The sequence below is a fragment of the Phaenicophaeus curvirostris genome, chromosome 2 (assembly GCF_032191515.1).
Source record: "Phaenicophaeus curvirostris isolate KB17595 chromosome 2, BPBGC_Pcur_1.0, whole genome shotgun sequence".
Taxonomy (NCBI): Eukaryota; Metazoa; Chordata; class Aves; order Cuculiformes; family Cuculidae; genus Phaenicophaeus; species Phaenicophaeus curvirostris.
In genome coordinates this window covers 65,900,190-65,919,256 of record NC_091393.1, presented here as the reverse complement: position 1 = coordinate 65,919,256, position 19,067 = coordinate 65,900,190, and the positions used below count along the sequence as shown (strand labels likewise).

The following is a 19,067-nucleotide window of genomic DNA, read 5'->3' as shown; positions in this document are numbered from 1 at the left end:
GGGGATGTGGCAGGTAGCAGTCCAAAAAATGGAACAGAAGAAGGTGCATGGCAAATTCTTCATTTTCTCAAATCCTTAAATTATGATGAAATATGCTTTCTTGTCCTGAGCTTCTGGACTGTGGGTGCTGATGCCCCCACCTTTCCCCAGTGCTAGAGAATGCAATCAGGGAGTTGTGAAGGACTGAAAATTTACTGCACTCTTCCCTATTCTTTGCCCACACTTAGTCTTCAAGGTCAACTTTCATCCACCTCTCAAAGCTCTCCCAGATTATATAGCTCTACTGTCACCAATAGATCTTAAACTATTTTATAATAAATTGTGAAAATCTGACTTAAATAAGTAACTTCAACCTAATAAGCTCTGAAAGTTCCCATCTAGTGCTGGTCACTGTATTTAGTGAAGGAACAGTGCAACAAATACATCATTGTACACATTATCTGATAAAAGTCTGTGCTGTTACTAGCCGCGACTGCATGTTTTAAGTAACTATTTGTACTTAAATGAAGCATGGAACTAATTTTCATGAGGGATAAAGCTTAATGTTCAGATAGGAATGCTGCTTTGCACTTGGCTGTTTCTCTAGTATGCAACTACTTCTACCCTGGGCAGGTTTTGTGGGTAGAGACTACGTTTGCTGCTTGTGTCTTCATTTCTGCTTTTGACAGCGAGCTAACGTTTCTTGTGCTGTTTGGATTACGTTTATGGAAATTATGCAGTAGGCACCACTTAGGAGCCATTTGTTAGAGATTCAAATAGTAGTTTATTTTAAAAACCTCTTAAATAAATTCACCAATGTATTAAATATGCATGATAAAGTCTTAAATATTGCAGCTAAATTCAACAGGCCTTATAAAGTTCAAATATCTCAATGCAGACAGTGAAAACTTGTAATTACATTGTGTATCCTGGAAGTTTGTTTATTACAAGTTCACTAATGTCTTTGTATTGACTAGGAAAATATAGTTTTCCCAGAAAATCATCCTCTTTGTCTGGCATATTGTCTTCCGACATGCTAAATTCAATATCAGATATGTTAGATGACAAGCAAGAGCTCACTTGAGTTACTGACTGGCTTTTTCCTGCAGAGGTCTGTCCCTTTCCTATATTCACATCAGTGTCAGAGTTAGCTTGTTTGCTTCTCAGTGTAGACACTCGTTTAACATGCTGATCACCTCTGTTCTCTTCCTTACTGATCTGTTGGGCTTCCTGCTCCTCATCTAATGACCTCAGCTGAATGGAGGCATCATTAAGAGAATCAACAGATTCAACACTGCTTTGCTTGCTGTTTTTTAAGTCATGGTTTCTCTTTGAAGACCGGACTGGAGATGAAACTGAATGAACTGGCAGAAGATCTGAAGTACTTTCAGCTCTTTGACTAGTCTTTGAAATTCTGGACCTGCTGGATTCCAACTCTGCATCTGAGCAACACTGCTTTGGGCTTTCGGGCCATGGAGGCTCAGGACTGCTGTCAAGAGCTTCCAAGTCCCTGCCCGCACACTCAGAACTGGTGAAATCTTCTGAATAATTTGTGTTCTCAGGACTAGCAAAGTCATCCGAGTATATGAATTCAGAGTTGTTTTCAACACTTCTGCTGGGGCTTGGTTTATGATTATTTGAAACAGACACATCATCAAGCTCTGTGGTTTTATGATGGATTAAGTCTCTCACTTCTTCATTATTTCCCTTTGCATTAGCGTCTCTTGAGAAAGCTGCCGGGAGTTGGGCTTTCACATAATTTTCCTTGCTTGTAGATTTTAATACAGGTTCATCCACTAAAGGGGCTGTAGTTACTTTGCAGAGGCCTTCTTTGCTTACAATGCCATCGTTCTTCAACAGGCTTTCAACAGCCTGTTTCTGCAGGTTAGGGGACACATCTCCTGTCATAGAATTGTACTTGGTGAGAACACTATTTTGTAATGAAGTCTGAACATTTTTATCAAACTGATTATTCTGCTTTGAAGTATCTCCCTTGCTACAATGCCTACAAGAAACCACATCCTGTTCTCCAGCATTTCTGAGTGGTGTATTTTTGGATAAAGGGCTTCTCTGCTTCAGCATATCCATTTGCTTTTTTCTGCACTGCTCTCTCCTTTCATGGATTATCAGCTTATCAGGGTTGTTCTGCTGCAGTCGTAGCCTCAGCGTATTTGTTAGCCCATAAAACAATTTCCTCCGGGGAGGTCTGTTTTCCTTAGTTGTGCAGTGCCTTTCAGAGCCTGTCTCTCCCTGGGGCACAGCTTTCTTCGGTCCTTTCCCAGCCCAAGAAGATCCTAGTGAGGTGGTCTCTTGCTGGTCTTGCTTGAACTGAGGGCTGGCAGCTCCACTGCTCCCACCTGGCCCCGCAGGTATCTCTGCAGGGTTGATAACAAAGGAGCAGCTGGGGCAGGGGGGCTGTGAGGCCATACCCCCAGTCCCTAGGGCCTGGTAGAGCCAGGCCTGATGGGGGTGGACAGCAGCTGGCGCAACACTACGGGCGAGCACAGATAGCTCTGCCAGCAAGGCACTGAGCAGCGGCAGCTGCCCCAGCGCGTTGTGGAGCTGTTGAGAGCTGCTGGGGTGCAGCAAAGAGGGCCCAGCACTGGGACGTGGGGGGATCTGGCCCTTGTCTGGCTCCTGGGGTCTCCCAGCCTCAACACGCTCCCATCTCGTGCCAACTGTTGCTGCTGACTGCAGACGAGGCTCGGCTGGTTCTCGGCTGTAATAGAGCACGGGAGGGCAAAAGATGTTGCCCTCCACCTCCTCCTCCGGCTCGTCGGCCACCTCCTCCGGTTCGGGGGAGGCTGGAGGCGGCGTGAGCCCCCGGGGGCCGAGTGAGGCCGGCTGCTCGCCGGGCCGCAGGCTGCTGAGGCGATACCCCAGGAGCAGATCCCCGACGGGGCGGCCCGCGGGGTCCCGCAGCGCGAAGCGCCCGCGGCGGCCGCAGGAGCCGGGCGGCCCGGGCCCCCGCAGCAGCTCGGCGGCGGCGGGGGCCAGCGAGACGCCGCAGCTGCCGAGGAGGCGGGCCCGGGCCGGGTCGGGGCCGGCGGGCAGCGCCAGCAGCAGGGCGCGGAGCGGCCGCCGGCGAAGCGCGGCGCACAGCGAGCTCCGGCGCCACCGGAACAGGCAGCGCTTGCCGCGGCCGAAGCGGAACGGCTGCCCCGGCCGAAGGGGCGGCGCGGCGGCGGGGCGCAGCAGCAGGGTGGGGAAATCCAGGAGGCGCACCGCCACGGCCGGGAGCAGCGCGGGGTCCGGCGCCGCCGACACCCGCACCGCCTCCACTACCACCTCCAGCGCGAACAGCCCCTCCTCAGGCCGCGCCGCCATCCTGGCGGGCCGCGCTAGCGCGTCAGGGGCTCGCGCCCGAGGGCTCTCGCGAGAGCAGCGCCGCGCAGGGCACGCTGGGAGTTGTAGTCCGCGCCGGTGGGCGGGGGGTGGGCGGTACCAGCCCCCCCCCCGGGGCTCCCGGTGATGCCATATGTGGAATGTTTAACAGAATGACAGGATCACTAGGTTGGAAGGGACCTACTGGATCATCCAGTCCAACCATTCCTATCAACCACTAAACCATGTCCCTCAGCGCCTCATCCACCTGTCCTTTGAACACCTCCTGGGAAGGTGACTCAACCACCTCCCTGGGCAGCCTGTTCCAGTGCCCAATGACCCTTTCCGTGAAGTATTTTTTCCTAATGTCCAGCCTGAACCTCCCCTGGCGGAGCTTGAGGCCATTCCCTCTTGTCCTGTCCCCTGTCACTTGGGAGAAGAGGCCAGCACCCTCCTCTCTACAACCTCCTTTCAGGTAGTTGTAGAGAGCAATGAGGTCTCCCCTCAGCCTCCTCTTCTCCAGGCTAAACAACCCCAGCTCTCTCAGCCACTCCCCATTAAACTTATTCTCCAGCCCCTTCACCAGTTTTGTTGCTCTTCTCTGGACTCGTTCCAGAGCCTCAACATCCTTCTTGTGGTGAGGGGCCCAGAACTGAACACAGTATTTGAGGTGCGGTCTCACCAGTTTCAAAGTGGAATGTGTTTGATTTAAGCTAAAGTGCAGTAAAGTTTTGTCTAAGCAGTTGTGGTTTGAAAGTTAGACAGAATGTCCCTCTGATACCAGATTTTCTTTCTCTGTTAGCATGATTTCTTCCTCTGATAACACGTTTTCCTTAAAACAGTGTTTTTCAGACACTCTCCTTTCTTTGAAAATGATAATATACTGCGTGAGGAACGATTTGTGCTAAACAGATGTCTGTTCTTCGATAATCACCTCCGTTTGGAATTCTTACTAATCTCACATCCAAGGTCAAGCAGAGAGCTGGAGCTGGCTCCAAACTAGCAAGAGTTTTGACTGCTGCAAAGTTTCATAACATTAAAATCAGACCTTAGAATGTCTTAGAATATGCATATGATTTCTGGGAAAATTTATCCGTATGTGTGTAAGTGGCAAATCCATCCTGTCCCAGCTCTTGTCCAGCTGCACATGGTTGATGACAATTGCTCCCTCGTGTTGCCCGGCCCTGGTAAAGGATGCTTGCTTTCTAAAACTCCAAAACAAGTCTCAGGGGGTTTTTATTTGCTAACATTTTCGGTATCATGAGGGGTGGCGGTGCTTCCTGCTTCCACAAGAAGGGAGATGAGCAGTGCTCAGAGGACTCCTCTGTGCACAGGAATCACGGCCAGCCCTGGCAGGAGGCTGCAGCGATGGGCTGGGCAAGGTGCAGCAGACGAAGCCAGTAGAAACCACGTGCTCCCAGGTGCCTGCTCACAAGCGCCCTGTGTGGCGTGGCGGCTGCCGTCCTGCCACTGCTTGCGGCTCTGAAAGTGGTGGCGGAGTCCTGGTTGTGTTTTCCCTGCTGTGCAGCAGGAGTAACAGCCCCAGGAGCAGGGGCGAGATGGTGCTCTGCACTCTAAGGAGTGCTTGTGGAGGCAGGGAGGGATGTGAAACGGTTTTCTGCTTCTTTGCAGCTTCTTCCCACCCAAGAGAAACATCAAGGTCTGTGGCAAGAGTAGTGTGCTGAAGAGTCTCTCCACAGTTGAGGGCTCTTACATATCTGAGACTTAAAAAAATGTGGTTCAACATTATTAGGTTCTTCTAATCAGTTCTAAGTGTCACCTCTTCATATTTAATGTCTCCATCTAAGTGCCTTGGGCATGCATTGGTAAATTCATGTTTTCTCTCCTGTCTGCATGTAAAGTGGGAGTTGTGGTGGCCACAGTAGTGGAGAATTTCACTCCTTGCCTCCTGCCTGGCGAAGAAAGCACCCTTCCTTCTCTGTCTGTGGTCCACTACACCAAAGTCTCCATTGTACAGGCACAGCAAATGCTTGCCAAGCTGGGAAGAAAATTGTTTCGTTCAACTACTAAGTTGACTCTTAAACTATGCATCCTAAACTGATGGTGTTTGGTTAAAGTTACAATACACCCTCCTATTTAACACAAGGGAGGTAACTAAAAGAAAGACCATTCTCCCTTTCTTTTTATTCCCTGTTTCACCCCCCTTTCCTTCCTCTACTATATCGCACTCACTTTTTAGAAAAGCCAAAACCAGAGGGAAATGGTTAAAGAATCCAACCCTTAACTATTGGTCATGTGCTTTCATCATTATAATTTAAAAGACACCTTTCATTAGCTGTTATAGCTGAGAATAGAGTTAAGGAGTTTGACCTCTGAATTGTGACCAGGGCTTAAGAAGTAAATAATTAAGTTCTTCTTAGTTCCTCCTTGCCTCTATTCTAAGCACATGAGTCTAAGAAATAGAAGTCCTCAGCTATCGAGGCTGCTAATGTTCGGATGTTGCCATTGTATTGGTATTGTGGCAGGTGAAACAATTGGCCAGTCCATCTTGCTGCCACTTTCATTTCCCGCCATCAGTCATCTGCTTTCCTTGTGTTTCCTTTTCCTCCAGCCTGTTCCCAGCTCAGGAGGGCCTGACAGTTTGGTTATCAGTCTTTGTAAAGGAAGAATGACAAAAGACTCCCTGAAAGTGACAGACATATTCAACAATGGTCAAATAGTCACTTTCAAGCTCCTCCCCCCCACAAGACAATGGGTAGGCATTTTGCCCATTTTACAGGTGAGCATGGGCATACTGTGATTATGACATTTAGTCCAAGATTTCTAACCTCTTAATTTTGAAACTTTCAACCTGTGTAGGCAAAGACGCATCTTTCTATGTGGTAACTTGACTGGAGTTAAGGATTAAATCATGGAGGAACCAAAGCCTTGTTTTAAGATGCTGAGCCTCTGAACTCGCAGCAGTTGCTTGTGAAACTGAAATTTATGGAGTTTTGTCCCTGAAAATCAGTCCTATGCCTGTATTTCATTCTGCACAGAGAATATAAATAAAAATTACTCAGTACTTGTAAAAACTATAAGTGTTAATAAGCTGCATAAGATCAGTTGGCTGGTGATAATAATGATAAAACAATTATTTAAAGAGAAAGGGGGATCAATTTTTAGGTTTGTTCTTATTGGTGTCTTTTATTAAGTCAATCCTCTGGTCATGAGAGTGTATTTCTCCTCAAAATAAACAGAAAACAACATTTTGTTGCTGAGTTGCAAGTTAGATAAAAGGCCCTTTTTCTTTCCAATAGTCCTAGTTTCTACTAACCACCATTTTAAGGACACTTATGGTAACACTTCTTTAGATTAAATGTCACAAAAGAGCGGGTTTGAGAACAGATATGTCTCAGAGAGGCAGGGTTAAGAAGCCACATTTTATTACCTGCTACTTCTCCAAAGACAGCAGGTTCATATTAGCATCTACATTAGTTACATTTAGTAATCTTTTTAAACTGCTTTCTCTCAGTGCAATCTCTTCAGTCCTCCTTTCCTAGAACTAGACTTCAGTTTTTCTGGTTTTGTTTTTCTTTTTTTTTTTCTAAAACACTGGAAGGCTGAAGAATTCCGCTGATTCAGTGAAGTCTTTCACTGACTTTATTTGTGTGTTTGGAGTACTAACATTTTGCCTCAAAAAAAAATTCAACCCCAGACAATTGGTATCATTAGTAGCAACACAGAAACTTTGATTCAAATCTCTCTTTTGAAGGCTCTGAAATGCCTTCTTTTGCCCTTCATTTCTGTAAAATTTCAGATCTATTGATCTCTCTACGCAAAGAGATCTCTCTATGCAATTGTATGCCTGTTTATGGATGGAGAATTATGACTATTAAAAAAAGATCTTGAGGAAACAAGAATTTTGCTAGATCTACAATTAAATCTAGTTTTTCTGGTATCATTCTAAAGACTGTATTTTTTTACAGATCAGATGCTGGAGTAAAGAGCTATTGTTCACCTCTATATAAAATGGCTCTTCTCTGTGCAGAATCTGCTGGGAGACGACTGGAATTTGTGCAAATATTTAGCCTGGTGGCACTCTGATTAAGAAAGGGGTCAGACAGTCTGCTGGAATATTCAGCTGCAACATAATAGTAGTTCTTAAAATACTCCAGCTTAAAATGCCACACAGAGAAGACTTATTTAGTCTTTTCTCAGTTGTCTGTTGAGTCAGCCACTTGTGAAAGGGGAATAAATTGGAAAAAATTCAGGAATAAGGATGGTAGCCTTCGATAACTCTCTCAGTTTTAATGAACTGTCTTCTTCAATTCAGAAAAAATGAAAAATAATCAAATGGATTAGCAAAGCATTTGAGAGTTTTGCAATACAGTTAGGTTTCTCTCTTGAAAAATCAAGAAAAGATTTCAGAAAGAAATAAAGTCAAATGAGAATGTTAAATCTATTCAGAAATTACTGTTTGCTTGTGTTTTTGTATATTGTGCACAGTTTTGCAAGGAATTTTGCTGTTTCCTTTGTCCAAAATCTAATTCGTAATTCCAAGTTTCATGCAGACACAGATCTAGTGATGTATGGAGCAGTCCAGGAGCAGTTGCAACAGTGTTATTGACATAGGCACTTTGATGCCATTTCCATTGAAGTGAAGGATACCGTTGTTTCTCTCCACTTCTCAGGGTGTACCCTCCTGTCCACAAAGTGCCCCATCAGCTGGGTGGTCAGAACAGCTGGTACAGAGCCTATTCAGATACATAGCTCCAAAGTACCTCCCTTGCATTGCTACCTTGAAGATGCCTCTTGTCTCCTCTTACTTCAGTATGATAGTTCTCATGTTTATGTTCATTCTCTACTATCTTTAGCAGAGTTTGGGAGTGTTAAAATAAACATTATTTGCCTAGTCATGTGGCCCTTTTCCATTTGGCAAACATCTTGTTTCTTGTCTTTTTAATGATTTCATTGTTTTCCTTAGTATTTCCCAGAGTGGTGAGAGTTAAGGCTTATGGCAGAATCACTTCTGCAAAGTCAGCAGGGGTGGCGCACAGGATTGTTTTCTCATTACCTGGGGGGGGGGAGGGGTGGGGGATGGTTGGCCTTTAAGATATGTGTGAATCTGTGGCTTTCACAGCCAGCTTCGAAATACAACCCATGCCAGCTTGCCTTCTGGTTCCAAATTTCTTCAAGGATTAATGGGACTGCGGCAAAACACAGCTTCGCCTTCTGTACTGAGCAGTCCTCATCATCTTTCTCAGATCTGGAGAAATTCAGTCCAAGCAGACACTTAAAGGAAACATAGGAAAATCTGGCAAGTACTTGACAAAGAATGACACCTTTGTGAGCCAACAGGAAGCAGGATGTCACAAATACTGGAGTGTAGACAACTATATTGAACGTGACAATCAGACATATCCATAAGGGTCACATCTGAGGTGATTTCCTTCATTTAAAAATAGGTCTTGTTAAAGCCAATTGACATTTTTGCTTAAACCAAAACAACAGTGAAGGGTCAACCTCAGCATTCAGCCCACTGAATATTCTTTGTGCAATGCCCAGTAACATGCAAAGTCTATTTCCTTAAATAAATGGATGTTATTAGCACATGGAGGCTTTGCTGTCAGTCTTTCCTTTTATTTGATATAAACCATTGTGAACTCATTTGGCATTAATGGAAACCCCATGGGTTCGCATGCTGTCATTTAGCATTAATAATGTATCATTGTTTAAATTGTGTTACTCCTCATCCAATAGCTGGGAAGATCTCAGAAAGTTCTCAAAGAGATCAATTTATTTTCTTTGGCTTCATGTTTGCAGCCCATACTGCTCATGCATGTATGTACAGAATGATGAAAAGATTCCAGGTGCTTAGCCATCTGAAGAGGACAGCTTAATCACACAGCAGCACAGCTGCATGCATTTGTTTAAGAAGCAGAGAAAATCTGTACCAAAAGTTTTATTCAAGGTATGGGGGTCCTTACAATTCCTGTTGTAACTATAGAGCAGGACAGGTCCTTAGCCTCCCTCAAGGTTTAGCATTCTCTCTACAGGCAGTGAATTTTCAGACTCACCACCTCCTTAAAAGTTACGTTTACAGCATTCTTCTAGCTCAAGCTGGGAACCACTTGGGGCAAATTGCAGTTCAAATGTCTGACAGATCTTCTGACAGTGAAAGCTTTTACGAGTCTCAGGATGGTTCTTGAAATTAATTCAATAGCTAGATGGAATTTCATTAAAATAAAAAAAATTGGAGATGTCTGCAAATATTTGAGTAGGAAACAGTTAGTATTATGTGCATTGTACCATCACACTGATGACACACATTGTTTAATCTGTCATAATTACCATTGTAAAGTTTGGGTTTTTTTCAGAGGTTTACAGTACAGCTGTTTTGTTCACTAAACCTTTTCAGTCTCTGAGCTGTTTCTCTTTTTCCCCCTTAAAATCAAATTAAAATCAATTTGACTGCTTTGAGAGTTCTCCTTAGAAAAGCAAACCAAAAAGAGCAGGAATGTTGTTATGCGGAGCTGGACCAGATCCTCCTCAGTGTTTGTGCATGTGCTGAGTGATACCCAAGTGACTGTGCCTGGAGGAAGGAAGATGAAGTATTCCTTCCCACTTAATAAACAGGAGCTACATGTGGAGGTCACAAAAAGAAGAACAAATTAGCCCTGCACTTTTCAAGTCCCTTTTTGTTTTCCAAGGACATATGGTGGCAGTCCCATGGTTCAGTAAGGTGGACTGTGAGAGAGATGGTTTTCTAAGGAAGGTTTGTCCGTGGCTTGCCTGGCAGTGAGATTTCTGCTCTAAAGATGAGGTCCTCTTCTTGGCTAATAACTTTGTTCCACAGATCTCAACAGCATGCCCCTCCTGCTTCACCCTTTCAAGCTTCTGTCCTTACTCATAGTCTGACAGGTGGCAAGTATGGAGTACTTCCCACTGGTGTCCTGGTGTACTGCTAATATCTGTAACGTACTGACTCTTACTGACCATGGTGGTGGCTGTGATGTGAAACTTAAATGTATGGACAGGTGTTGTGGTCCAGCCCCAGCTGGCAACCAAGCCCTGCACAGCCACTCACTCACTCCCCACTGGTGGAATAAGGGAGAGAACTAGAAGAGAAGAGGTGAGGAAAATTTGTGGGTTGTGATAAAAACAGTTTAATACATAAACCAAAAACTGCTCACAAGAAAGCAAAATAAGGAATTAATTCATTATTTCCCATCCACAGGCAGGTGTTCAGCCATCCCCAGGAAAGCAGGGCACTGTCATGCATAGCCATTACTTGAGAAAACAAAATGCCATCAACTCTATTCACGATCCCCCCAGCTTCCTTTAGCAATAACTAAAACATCCCTGTATTATCAACACTTTTTCAGCACAAAACCAAAACACAGTTCCATACAAGCTGCTATGAAGAAAGATTCATAGAATCATAGAATCACTAGGTTGGAAAAGACCTTTGAGATCATCAAGCCAAATCATCCCTCATCCACTACTAAACACAACCACATCCCTGGGCAGTCTGTTTCAGTGCCCGATAACCCTTTCTGTGAAGAAGTTTTTCCTAATGTCCAATCTGAACCTCCCCTGGCACATCTTCAGGCTGTTCCCTCTTGTTCTATTACCTATCACTTGGGAGAAGAGACCAACACCCACCTGTCTACAACCTCCATTCAGGTAGTTGTAGACAGTGATAAGGTCTCCCCTCAGCCTCCTCTTCCCCAGGCTAGACAACCCCAGTTCCCTCAGCCACTCCTCCTTGTTCTCCAGCCCCTTCATCAACTTCATTGCTCTTCTCTGGACACACTCCAGGACCTCAGTGTCCTTCTTGTAATAAGGGGCCCCAAACTGAACAGAGTGCCAAGTACAGGGGCAGAATCACTTCTCTGGTCCTGCTGACCACACTGTTTCTGATACAAACCAAGATGCCATTGGCCTACTCGGCCACCTGGGCACACTGCTGACTTGTATTTAGCCAGCTGTTGACCAACACCCCGAGGTCTTTCTCCACCAGGCAGCTTTCTAGCCACTCTTCCCCAAGCCTGTAATGCTGCATAGGGTTGTTGTGTCCCAAGTGCATGATTCAGCACTTGGCCTTTTTAAACCTCATCCTGTTGGTCTCAGCCCATTGATTCAGCCTGTTCAGATCCCTTTGTAGAGCCTCCCTTAACTCTATCCCAGCCCAAATCAGCACAACAGAGCAAAATTACAGCCCGTTATGTTGCTTTGTTGATTAGAAGGAAAAAAAACAATTTATTTTAGGATGGTAAATGTAGGAATCTGGAGAGCTAGCTTCAACTCCCTCTTTTACCATCCATTTCCTCAAGAAGATCTAATTTCTCTCTGCCTGAGCTTCTCTCGTAAGACATAACCAGTGTTTCATAGAGATGTTATAAGCAGTCCCTGGAGGAAGCCAGAGCACACAGCATCCCTGCCAGCCCTGCAGGTTCCGGCCCTGGGGAGTGATGGCAAGTGGCTGTCATCAAAATGGGTTTGCTTGCCTCTGAAATGCAGTACCACAGCACCCAGTGGTGCCCTTTACAAGCAGTGAAGGGTGGCCAGAAGTGAGCAATTCCTTATCGCAAGACCCAATCAGCTCCTTCCTGCATTTTAGGAGTGGGCACTACAACACAAAAGGAGATGCTCTGAGAGGCTGGTGCATCTTCATAGTTTACCATCTTGCTATATGCAGGGCTCTTAGGCACTGAAAATGTGGCAGTCTGCCTCAGCTAATTATCTCCCCAGCTCTTGAGAGGGCTAGTCCAGACACGGCCCTGTGCTGATGCAGCTGTCCTACAGCCGGTTCCTTGTCTGGCCCTGTCTGGGGATCCCAGGGTTGCGTTACATTGCAGAGAACAGCTATGCCTGTAGGAACATTTCACAGGTACATGCAACTCTGGAAAAGTATTTAATTCACTGCTATGAAAATAGCCCCACGGGCTACAGCTAGGGAGGAAAATAGGCTTGTGATACGCCCTGTAGTCTGCACGGACAGAAAGACAGAACATTCTTTGTAAATCCCTGACACAAGGTCATACAAGCTGTGCTGGTGCAGAGACCTAGTTGGCCAAACTTCACCCTTGTCAAACTCCACTGACCTTCTCTGAGGGATGTCTTTGGCCCAGTGTGTTCAACTAAAGCAGCTGTGATTGCCCTAACACAAAGTTTCCTGGTTTTGCTGGTATGTATTTTAAGCTTATTGCTATTTCAGTGCAGTTTCATGCATTTCCTATTTGAGCAGTTCCTGTCAGAAGCATGTATTGTTTGGGAAGACGTGGCATTAATTACCGTGTGAATTATTTGTTGTGTGGGTACCGTGGAAGAAATAGATGGAAACCATTCCAAATGGTCTTTAATGAGTTCAGTCATCCAAGATCCTGATTTCCATCTCATAAATAATAAACTGTCCTCAATATGCTAATTCAAATCTGCCTTTAAATTGCTTATTTTAATTTCATAGAGGAAATAATCAAGAAGAAAAAGTTCTGGAAAATGCAAGCCTACTCTGTTTCTGTGGGAGGGCACTCAGAGGTTGCAGTGTCTTGTCCTTTTCCCCATGCCAAGTCCTGAGACAGTGAGCCTGTGACTGAGCAGGTAATGGGTTTATGTTCAGAAGAGTGAAATATGAAATCTAATGAATGAAAAAATATATGGAATCATTGTTCTATAAAGGAAGGGTCCTTAATATAACCCTACATAGCGAGCTCTTTGCCATCTCCTTTTGATGGTATCTCCAGTCTCAATTTCCACTGCTGATCATTTGCTGATTGGGCCAATGGAGGCCAGAAGTGTTGCTTTAACAACAAACCTCGCCTCCGGCAAGGTAATAGTGTGTGCTCAGCAGTGACCTGTCTGGTTCATCAAATGCAACATCAACAGTCTTTTAGACGAGTCTCTTCTAGTCTTGCAGTAGGGGGTGATGATTTTTTAGAATGCCTTCTCATATTTGCAGATGCTTGTATGAGGCATGAACATACTGGTAACTGGACTAATGATTTACCACCCTGCTAACTATAAATAGAAATAATTCTGCTCCAGGCAGGCAAATCATTACATTCAGAGAGTTTGGTATGGCTAGAACAGTTAGCCAAGAGATTATTCTATTCTGAAAAGATCTTTTCTGTTCTTTTGTTTTTTCTCCTCTCAGAGTTTTATCTTCAGTAAACACATATCATGATTTTACATAGACCTGTGGTCTCTGAGCTGTCTGTAAGTCCAAACTAAACAATAGTGCATAGCGTAGCAAAAATACTGCAAGAAAAGAAAAAGAAGTGTATTTTGGACTAGTATTAGCTGGTCACACATAATTCAGATTTGTTAAGGTTCAATACTGTCTAAATAGACAGGAATAGGTTTGGATGGTCCTGCAGGCAAATCTTACTGGAAACACAGTTGCAGAAATTTCATTTCAAGAGACAAACCAGTGAAAAAAACCAAACGGGTTAGTCTATTTCCTGCCCTGGAAGGAATGGCAGCTTTTTGAAAACATTAATATCCTCAGTCAGGCATCACAAATATTAGTTCTCAGTTCCTTCAAGGGATAAAAAGAGATAAAAATAGAAGCTGCTCTGAAACCTCCCAGAGGCTGACAAATGCATTCATTCATTTCTTTATAATGACGTTTTTCATGAAGGCCTTAACACTGGAAATTCTCAGAGGAGGATTTCTTCCGCCCAATACTTTCTGACTTCTGTTGAAAGCTATCTGTATCATTGTGAGCAGGCAGGGGGTAAAATACTTTCTGAAAACTCAGCTGTGCTTTTGTAGGCTGGTCTTAAACAGAGAAAAAAGGCTTATTCTCCTGTGTGCATGGAGAACGTTGTGCCATGACCTAGAACAACGTGGGAGTATCTGGCTGTGGTGGGACAGCCCATGTGAGGGTGGAAAGCTGTGTGCGGTTCTCAGCAAGGGGTAAGCAAAGTGAAACCCCTGCACCTCAAATCTGTGTGAGAGGAACACATGCTGCACAAAACAGATGTCAGTTTTGCAGCAGCTTTCATTTCACTCTCTATTCCTCTCATATCTATGCGTTTCCAGTTTGTTTGTTTCCACTCTAAGGCCTGCATTCATCCCACTTAGCAAAGGCAAGATAGTCACATTTTCCCTCAGCTGCAGGGAGGGAGAGCAGCTCTTCCAGGTCCATCAGATCAACTGCCTCCCTCTCAAAAAAGCCTCTTTTTGTCTGTTGATTGTTCAGGAACCAAGGCTTGTTTAGTTGGTTTGGTTAAATGTCAACAATTGAGTAAAGTTATCTTGGTCTCTACAATTCAGTCCTTGGTAAGGTTGGCCGGCAAATAGAGCAGTCAGTTGATTTATTTTTCTTACACTAAATTTTAAGAGTCTTTTTCACAGTCAGAGTATAAAGCAAAGCCCAGCACGTTGCTTACATTGACACTGGGAGTTAAAGCTGGAGCCTGCAATGATATTGATATTGCAGGTGGAACTTGTCTGACCAAACACAGACTGACCATAGATATGAATAGAGGTGAACGTTGAAAGACTCCCTGTCACCTCTCACACTATAGATTAACCTAGAGCTCAGAGTTAGTCATGTACATCTAGAGATATGTAGATAAATTGCATCCACAATACCTGTAGAACTCCCTCTGTGGCAGTCATTCCAGAGCAAGGGATCAGCCATACAGGTGAACTAAAGATACAGGACTGAAGGGCACCACCTGAATCATTGAGTCAGTGCCTCTAAAAATCACAGAAAGGCATGCTGCAGATGTGTGGTTCTGTGTGCTGTAGCTCATCTCACCCTGGGATGCTATACATTTCCAGGCTTCTCACTGCAGTCTCCAAGTCTGTGCTAGAAGACAAAATGCCACAGTAATTGTGCCACAGGAGGAGAGCAGGAGAGATCAAGGGTACTTCTTAGTCCTTCTGTCTAGCAGGAGATTTTCTAGGTGATATTTGCAGATGCTTCCAGACCATGCGATATGCTGCAGAGGAAGACAAAAACCAGCAGTCTCTGACGTATTAATCTGGAAGAGGATTACTTCTGGTTCCAAATCTGGTGATTAGCTCAACCCCAAGCATCTGAACGAGTGCAGTGACTTGATGGATGCTGATACCTCAAGGCACACCAATAAACCTTGCATCTCTCAGTGACCATTTTTACACCCTTAACTGACTATCTTAAATCCCTGTAAAAAAAAGAATAAGGGGATCAGGAGAATGTATATCTTTCAAGAAAAAAATGTCAGCCCTGTGAGTATAACCTTAATTTTTAAACTATACTGCGGGAATGATTGATGAGATGGACTCCAGATAGATGTAAAGCGGAGACCTTTATTGTTGCAACTTACAGGTTTATATACCTTTGCTCATCTGTCCACACGCTTCCCATAGAAACCTGATTGGCCCAGGCCTATTGTCCTCATGCTTGCAAGCACCAGCATCAACATTTGATTGGTTGACCTCCAAAACCCCACATGCTGCCCCTAAATGCTGTCTCCACCCTAATTTGCATCTCCGATGTTCACCTCTTTGTTCAGTTTCCTGCTCTTACAGTCCAAGGTCAGTTCAAGGACCCCAAGTCAAAGAAGTATCAGACATGTCTACCTTGCTATCACTGATTCCTACACTATACTGGTCTAATTTTACTCCTATAATTTCCCATGTGCACAACAAGATCTCCATCGGGGGTGGTAGTGGTGTATTTTTGCTTTTATAAACAAAGGACTCTGCTTTGTAATGTACTGCTGTTTGGCACAGTCTCTGATTGTATAAGAGGCACATCTTTTAACAGTGTGCTGTGATCTTATCTGATCTGCAAGCTGGAGGATGTATCATCAATATAATTTGTGGCAGGATATTTGCATAGATGTGGTAAAGTGTGTTGGAAAGTCCTCTGAAATAACACAGGCAAAAAGGAGACAGCATTAGCTTAAGTGAGGCTATCAGCTTAACAGCTCCATGAATAAGTGGTTTTTTTTCCAGAGTAGGTTATCATAGTTTGCAGGTACTTCCAGTCAAATAAAAGAAAATATGCTGATTGTGATTTTCTGTCACTAACATACTGGATTGCACAGGGAACAAGTAACCATGTACAAAGAGTTTCAGCTGTCATTCACAGATTTCCATGTGGCTCTGTAACTCCATTGCTGATATCCAAGGGCTATTCTTGGCCCCAGAGAAAGAAGCTGCCATTCTGAAGTCATTAGTAGTGGAGAGATGGCGTTCTGCAAATGATCACCTCCATCACAAACAGAATTAATTGGTTCCTCTGCTGGTATTCTTGAAAGGAGCTACTAAATGAATGGACATTGCCAGCGCAATTCAGGAGACCAAGCTAAATTATCATAATAGGCCCTTCTGGCCAAACATTCTGTGTGCCACTGAGAGGTAGTCCTTTTGCATCAGGGTAGAGATATGTATTAGTGCAATTTAGGGACAAAGTGCAGCTCACGGTGTCAGTGGGTCTACTCATATTGTGGAAAGAAATGTACTTTAGCTTCTAAAGCAGTAATTCTGGCCACTTTCACATATTCTGCGCTTGCTCAAAGAAAATATACTATGCTGTGCTGTACATAATAACAGGCTTCTCTTCTTGAACAGCTTTTACAATTATAACCTAGCAAGAATACTAGGGAAGCTGGAAACATGAATTTTGCCCAGACAACCAAAACCTTTTCTTTGTATTATGCTAGTGGTTGCAACTTCTGGAGTCTTGGTGCTGTAATGGGATGTGTGAAAGCTAGAGATAGGATAAAGCGTAAAGCTCCAGATCTGGAACTGAAGCTTCCCCAGCATGAGAAGTGTTGCTGTTGGTTATGCTCCATGGCTAGCTGCTTTTTAAGTTGCAAAAGATTTCCATTTCTAGTATAACACCCTGTAAAAAAAGAGCATGCGCTGTCCTCTCTTGTTAAAATTCCTTTCAGTTTCTTAGGGTATTTTTTCCCCCTTTATTAGTTAGGAGTGGTGGAGGTCAGTGGAGCTTTGTAAAGGATCTTTTCAGCAAGGGTGAAATGTATTAAATCACACTGCAAATCCTGCCTGCTGGTTGATGCGGTGCCTCTCTGGGCTGGTGTACACGCCTGGCAGGGCCCTGGGGAAGCTGTATGCACACATGGGCACCTGATGTATGGGTTTTCTAGCAGGAATGGAGAATGGCTGAGAGATGAAAGAGTGAAAAGCAACAAAACTATGCCAGATGCGAAAAGTAAATAAGCAGAAGGAAACAAAAACCTATTGATTTTCATTGTCACTTTTTTCTTACTTTTCGAACAAGTGTGTTATCCAAGTCAAACACATTGTCCTTTTATTCTTGACCTTGCCTGTATTTGTATCTTTGAGTTTATTGTTAGATTTTCTCATGTCATCATCTTCCAAGAGACGGTTGCCAAATCAGAGGTTTCTGCTCAAAGTTGTGTGTCTCCAAGTAGGACGCGTGAGTTGGTTTCTTCCCTAGAAGTTCCAAATGTCCTTGTTTGCTCCTAGGGTCCTCTGTGGGCTGCTATTTTGGTTAAATTCAAGAGCTTGGTTCCGGAGTCTTTGCTCCATGAGGGAGATCAGGCTTCTTCCTTTGAGAGCTTGCTCCTGACGTGAATGACAAAGAAACTGAAACAAGGGCAGAGTGAGACTGGGGAAGGTTTACTCACTGATGTAGCTCATTAGAGGACATCGCTGCTTTCCTACTAAACCTTTTGGTTCTGCCAAGTTTCTTGATGAGAGCTGCAGAAGTAACAAAAGAAAAGTAGGTCAGGAGAAGATCTTGTAAATCTACTCAAAGGGCCAAAAGCACAGTTTTCATAGAAGGAGAAGTAAAGAAAGAGAGGAAAGGAAAAGTGGGAAATTTTTGGATGAAGAGAAGGAAAGGAAGGGCAGAAGTTTAGGTTGGGCTTTGTGTGTGAACCATGATGTGTAATTATACACCTGCTTACAGACTACTTTTTTTATAGTATCTGAAAAATTCTTGAACGTCTTCAGCAGGGCTTTCGTTAGTGCTTCTGAACCTTTTTCTGCAATTGCTGTTAGCAGTGGGACAGCCTGCCTGCCTGCAGGGATTTTAACTATACAGTGGGTGAGCAATGTGCTGGCCTGCTGTACACACATTCCAAGTGTTTAGCTGCACCCCTACCGAGACCCAGGGAAAAGCAACAGCAGAAAAACAAGAGCTTTTGCAGGATGGATGGTTTCCTTTGAAATGTGGTAGGCATGTGATTTCTTTAAAGGGAAAAAATAAATAGAAGGATTTTTTAGGTTGGAAAAAACACCATCCCCTATGTTGTCTTTGGGAGCGAACTTTCAAAACACATCTCAGTTTGGGTAATACGCACTGCTTATCCAACACACACAGTGTTCACCTCAACTTTTCATTCAGCTGAACTTCTTTTTCACGCTGGCAAAATTTCTTACAAATAGCTAGCACTGTGAGTATTTTTTCTATTTAGGCCTAAAATCCTAGGTGGTTTCTGCAACACACAGTTTAACCCCTGACATACTAAATTGTAATCTGATTTTAAGCAAAATCTGGCCATGGCTCTTCCAGCATATCCATAGTTCCAGCTAGCTTCCAGCAAATATGGAATACATCTATATTATGTATGCGTTTATTCTGCTTTGTATTAGAACTTTTGTTGGCCATTGGGGGTTCGGCTGTTCATTTCTTTCTGAGTGTTTTAAACTTGTTTTCAACTTTTGTTTTCCTAGCAGTTAGAGTACGAGTTTTAAAAAGCATGTTAATGTGATACACTGCTTCAGCTGAAGTGAAAGCCCTTTAGCATCTGCATTCACTCAGAGAAAGTGGGACTGAGACAAGAACAGGATTTATTCTTACCAGTGTCATCCTTCATGAGGAGATTTCT

The 19,067-nt window shown here is 44.0% G+C and overlaps 1 protein-coding gene across 1 annotated transcript; it reads right to left on the bottom strand.

Moving 5' to 3' along the window:
- Positions 1-547: 547 nt before the first annotated feature.
- On the bottom strand, positions 548-3,311 carry MAP10 (microtubule associated protein 10). The gene has a single exon (XM_069851002.1). It carries the CDS (start codon positions 3,304-3,306, stop codon positions 895-897), a length of 2,412 nt encoding a protein of 803 aa, XP_069707103.1. The 5' UTR covers positions 3,307-3,311; the 3' UTR covers positions 548-894.
- Positions 3,312-19,067: the final 15,756 nt, after the last annotated feature.